Source organism: Oncorhynchus kisutch, linkage group LG17 (genome assembly GCF_002021735.2).
Source record: "Oncorhynchus kisutch isolate 150728-3 linkage group LG17, Okis_V2, whole genome shotgun sequence".
NCBI classification, from domain to species: Eukaryota; Metazoa; Chordata; class Actinopteri; order Salmoniformes; family Salmonidae; genus Oncorhynchus; species Oncorhynchus kisutch.
The window spans coordinates 23,045,401-23,050,325 of record NC_034190.2 but is presented as its reverse complement, the minus strand read 5'-3'; the positions used below and the strand labels follow the sequence as shown (position 1 = coordinate 23,050,325).

General features: G+C 43.8%; 1 protein-coding gene across 1 annotated transcript; it reads right to left on the bottom strand.

The window, feature by feature from the left end:
* Positions 1–250: 250 nt before the first annotated feature.
* Positions 251–4,267, bottom strand: LOC109908632 (iroquois-class homeodomain protein irx-4-A-like). Its single transcript, XM_020507292.2, has 6 exons — positions 3,745–4,267; positions 3,256–3,504; positions 2,913–3,022; positions 2,442–2,604; positions 1,951–2,119; positions 251–1,467 (listed from the first exon to the last, which is right to left on the bottom strand). The coding sequence occupies exons 1-6, from the start codon at positions 3,799–3,801 to the stop codon at positions 872–874; spliced, it is 1,344 nt and encodes a 447-aa protein (XP_020362881.2). The 5' UTR covers positions 3,802–4,267; the 3' UTR covers positions 251–871.
* Positions 4,268–4,925: the final 658 nt, after the last annotated feature.

Genomic DNA, 4,925 nt, shown 5'->3' with positions numbered 1-4,925 from the left:
CAGCACCATGGAGAGCGAACACAAGGCACCCATAAAGGTTAATCCTTTCAATTTTGGCTTAATAACAAATTTAAGATACTTGCATTTGCAAAACGTAGGCTACAGGCTGGTCAACAACGTACCCTGTTTCAGCACCATGGAGAGCGAACGCAAGGCGAAATCACACTCAACAGAGAACATCATTCTGCAAAAAAAACAATTGTTTATTTCCGTGACTCATCAACTGCAATCGGACTTTAGTGCAAGAAGTGTGAAATACGTCTATCAGATGTGATCATAAGCAAAACATACTGTATATTATGCACTACTTGGTTTAAGAGGAAACATTGTGCTGTCATGCTTCAGGTTATTATAAGAGGTCTGGAAAAGGTGTACACCACTAGGATACTCTGTGTCCCCACTTCCCAGATCATAAAACAACATATTATCAGTGTGTTTTAGTGATTCAACAACCCAGAACTTTTTAATCTGTTGAATGTGGGGGATCATTTTACTGGGATAATGGGTAGGCTACTACTTTGCTTTTCTTAGTGTCCAAAGGGATTGAATCCCTCTTTTTTCCACTCATTTAAAAATGCATTTAAAGTGAAAGTAGTCTGAATTTGATATTTATGCAAAACGTCATTGTTCTGATGTTTGTCATTATAACATCATTATACTGCCGTTTATGTGCATTCATGTATTGACATTTTTCTAAAACAAAAAAAGGCATGGAAGCATGTAGTATCATAAGGAGTTCAGATAGCCTTCTGCTCAGGTTGAGTTAATTCAAATGGTGAGAGGATAGCAGTCTCTGTATGTCTCTCTAAGGAAGTCGATACATACTGCAAAGACGAGGTAACATGTTCAACAGAGTTCTGCCTTCCATCGCCTATCCATTTAACCCAATCCACACCCTGTCCATGGCTGACTTGGACAGCACAGGTTTAAAGGAACTCTGTCTGAACAGGGGGTCGTGGAAGACCCCGTCCACCCAATCTCTCAGAGTAGCCACTGGCGAGTCCTGCTGCTCAGCCGCCCTCACCTTCAGGTTGGGTACTTCGGTCAGATACCCCCCTGGGGAGAGGGCCTCGCTGGGAGTGGCTGTGTGCATGCATGGAGGGAACTCAGGTTGGATAGCAGCAGTTTGTGCAATGGACCAGATGTTAGGTTTGCTGCTCTCTGTACTTCGCAGGTCCCGTTGAGTGTAGAATGAGTTGGTTGTTCGGTCGTGGTCTGGTGTGTTTTTGAGGCAATCTGCTGACTGTGGCAATCGTTCATTCCCGTGTCGGAGTGTGTCTGGGGTATGTGTGAGTGGGCTGTTGGAAGGGTCTTTGGGGGGGTGGCGCTGGTCCGGTGGTGTGTGTACTGGGGTGTCTTTGGTGTGAAACGGGTGTTTAGGGTCGCAGTCAGAACCATCTGACTCCAGCAGATCAAAGTCCTCCAGGTCACTCTGTTTTAAGTCCACACACCTCCCCGTTACAGAGTCTACAACCAAAAAATAGAAAGATGTTTTAACAATCACAAATAGACAGGACGGATAGAAAGCAACTTCCATATAAATGAATGGGAAGCCATTTTAACAGCCAGGTCACTCGTGATACCAGTCAGTATTCGACGTCCATCCATGTCTGTGGATGTCAGGAGATGACGTGGAAACCAGCCACTTGGGGAAACAGTAAGCATCTGCCTCTGATTCCAAAGGTTGAACGTTTGAATCCTGCGATAGCCTATCCCAAACCTTAACCCTATACCTTAACCATTCAGAGTTAATGCCTCACCTTAAGAATTTGGAATTAATGCCTGAACTTAACCATAAACTCTTCCAAATTTGATGTTTGGAACAACTTCCAAATTTCAAGTTTGAGAAACATGGATGAACATCTGATTCTGAGTTGACTGTGAGAGCGGGTAGCATGTTAATGGGTTCGTCTAGTTAATTATATAAATCTATGGTACACATGCACTCACCATCAACATCTATCTCACGTTTGATTGGCTCCTCCTCTTGCGATCCCTCCACACCATCACTGTCATCTTCACAGCCCCTCTCATCAGAGCTTTTATTGGCTCGTGGTGACCATGTGACTTTGTTCTCCTTCTTCAACCTCCGCCGCGCATTGGCAAACCACGTGGACACCTGAATGAACAAACACATTAATAAATCATTACATATTTGATCAATTCCCAAGCCTACTGTTGTGGCCCTGAGCATGGCACTTAACCCCTAAACCTGCTCCAGGGGCATCGTATGTATGTGTATTTGGGTCTTTAGGAGGCTTTAGGATAAAGCAGAAGACACATTTCTGTGGGATGTAATCTTCTTCTGTGATTAACCAGTGCCTAGTACTCCTCGATCGAGCATGTACTGTATCCCAAACCTTAACCCTATACCTACACATGATATGTTCAGAAGAGCTCCAACTAACATATTCATCCCCAAACACTGAGCCAGTTGTTACCTGTGTAAGTGTCATCTTGGTGATGATGGCCAGCATGATCTTCTCTCCCTTGGTGGGATACGGGTTCTTCTGGTGCTCCTGCAGCCAGGCCTTCAGAGTGCTGGTGGTCTCCCTGGTAGCGTTCTTCCTTCGTGCTGCGGCACTGTCCACAGATGACCCATACCTGGGAGAAGGGAGGTGAGGGGAGTGGTGTCAGAATAGGAGTGAATTTGACAGAGAAACTCTTCCAAATATTGCATTTTTCACATTATGTTGAATGGATCTAATATGTGGTGGAGCTTCGTTTTCAAATATTGTATTTTTTCCTCCTTGTACTTGGTGTTTGACATATATGTTCAAGAGATATACATGTGTAAATGGAACTATGTTATGCATCAATGCCTTATTCCTATTTCTCATATTTAGATAATATTTTGATGTTTACAAGAATGACAAGTTATTTAGAAACAGATAACATAGTAGTAGACATACCCATATCGGTCATATGGATACTGCCCAAATGCGTAATCATATGGATAGTATGCAGGGGTTTGAGAGGCTCCCACATGTGCAGAAGCTCCATCTTTGGACTCCAAGGTTCCCTGCAGATATGAAATCAAAAGACTTTCATTGACATAACTTGACAAAACCTTTCAAAAACGGAGTCAATTATGTTTTGTTTTGTCTACTTTGCTCACCACAGATATGGATCAGTCCAGTGCGCACGAATTGGACAAAGGTTTGTCCTTTTTTATTTTCGCTGACATGACCAATTAAATGAAAAAAAGAAGGAAAAAAGAAGGAAAGTCAAATATAGAAAAAAAAGCCTACCTACCCTGGCATACAGAGCTGTTGCGTCGCCTCCGCAGGTGCCATAGTACCCTTGGCTCTTTCCATAGCCAGCTCCATACACACCCAGACCTATAGCCGGGGTTGGTATCTCCTGGCCCGGGGAGCCGAGCAGCCTGCTCTCGTACGCTGGGCACCGAAGAGGCTGGGGAGAGGGATGCGTCACACCTGAGTCCAGGAGAGACCTTCCGCCAGGCTCGAAGCAGCTGGCCAAAGAGCTCGTGCTCATGAGGAACTGGCGCGAAAACAAGAAAACATTATTTAGTAGAAATATAGACAATACGCAATACATGAGCACAAAACGAAAAAGGCTACCAATAAATCACAGTTATTTTGTAAAAAAAATGTTTAAAAAACGTAGGCTATATGATGTATCTGCAAAACCGGAGACACTAGCTTATAAAGTACAGAAACAAACAATGTTTTCCTTCACCACACTTTCAAGTTTCTTCTAATTTAGTGAAAAACGCATTACCTGGTGTGTGGGTGAATAGGGGTATCCTAGCTGCGGGTAAGCCATGATATCAAACATCAGTGAATGTCGGCAAACTTTAAAGGATCAAGCACCAGCACAATGTCCAACTGTCACTCATCAATGCATCAGGATCAAGTAGCCCGTAGACGCTGATCTAAGGTCAGTTCCGAAGAAGGAATCTGGGTAAGTTACACGTGTGCTAGATCTGTGCGTAAAGGTAACTTTGACTAAATCAAATCAACACCAAGACACACTGCTTTCCACTGCGGGTAACGTGCCGGCACCCAATATTTGGTTTGTAATGAACAGTCTGCTTCAGGTGTTCTTCGGCTCTTCTATTGAGGTATTAGAGAAATATCAGCTATAGAGCAATTCTCCCTTGGGATGTTTTTTTGGGGATGGCTCAGGTGTCCAAGTCGGTTGACGGTTGGTGACGCGCTGAAATAATGAATATGTTTACCGTCCAGTCAGTCTGGTGAAACACATTATTTGCAGTCCAAAGAGGCAGGGATGTTGTGATCTATGATCCACAAACCAACCATGCCACTCCTGATGCGCTCTCTGCTTTTAACTCGCCTGTCTCTCTGACGTCACATGGACTCCGGCGTGCACAACTACTGGTCATCTTCTTCAGCATATTTAGTTCAGGACCTTCGATTTAGCCCCGTTTTGTGGAGAAATACAAATGTGTAAAATAATACACTATATATTAAATCAATTAAAAGTGGTCAAAATGCATCATTGAGTTAGAAAAGCCTACTTTCATTGAGAAAACAAAAACGAAGGTATAGGCCTAAATTCCTCCGAATTATTTTGAAGAATAAACGTATCAAAGTCTGCTTTCGTTGAACAACAAGACAGGAAAAAAAATACAACTATATAACTCTGGGCAGTTTCTCCAAACTGTCTAAAACCATAGACTCCTTCCCGTTATTGCGGGTGTCTGTGAACGACAGACCTGCTCGCTTAAAGATTTTTGTTTCCACACGAGCGCACACACCGCCCCGGGGTCCCGGTAAATATAATGAGGATGTGTTCAAATCGCTCCCTTCCTCCCTCCCTCTCTCCCTCCCTCTCTCCCTCTCTCCCTCCGACACACACACACACACACACACACGCACACACACACACACACACACACACACACACACACACACACACACACACACACACACACACAC

Bases quoted from the DNA above. Each gene is read 5' to 3' on its own strand.
- LOC109908632 (XM_020507292.2), bottom strand. From the start codon at position 3,801: ATGTTTGATATCATGGCTTACCCGCAGCTAGGATACCCCTATTCACCC. The intron at 2,605-2,912 runs GTATGTCTACTA...CCCTTCTCCCAG, and splicing joins TATCCATATGACCGATATGG to GTATGGGTCATCTGTGGACA. The intron at 2,120-2,441 runs GTAACAACTGGC...TTGTTCATTCAG, and splicing joins CCAAGATGACACTTACACAG to GTGTCCACGTGGTTTGCCAA.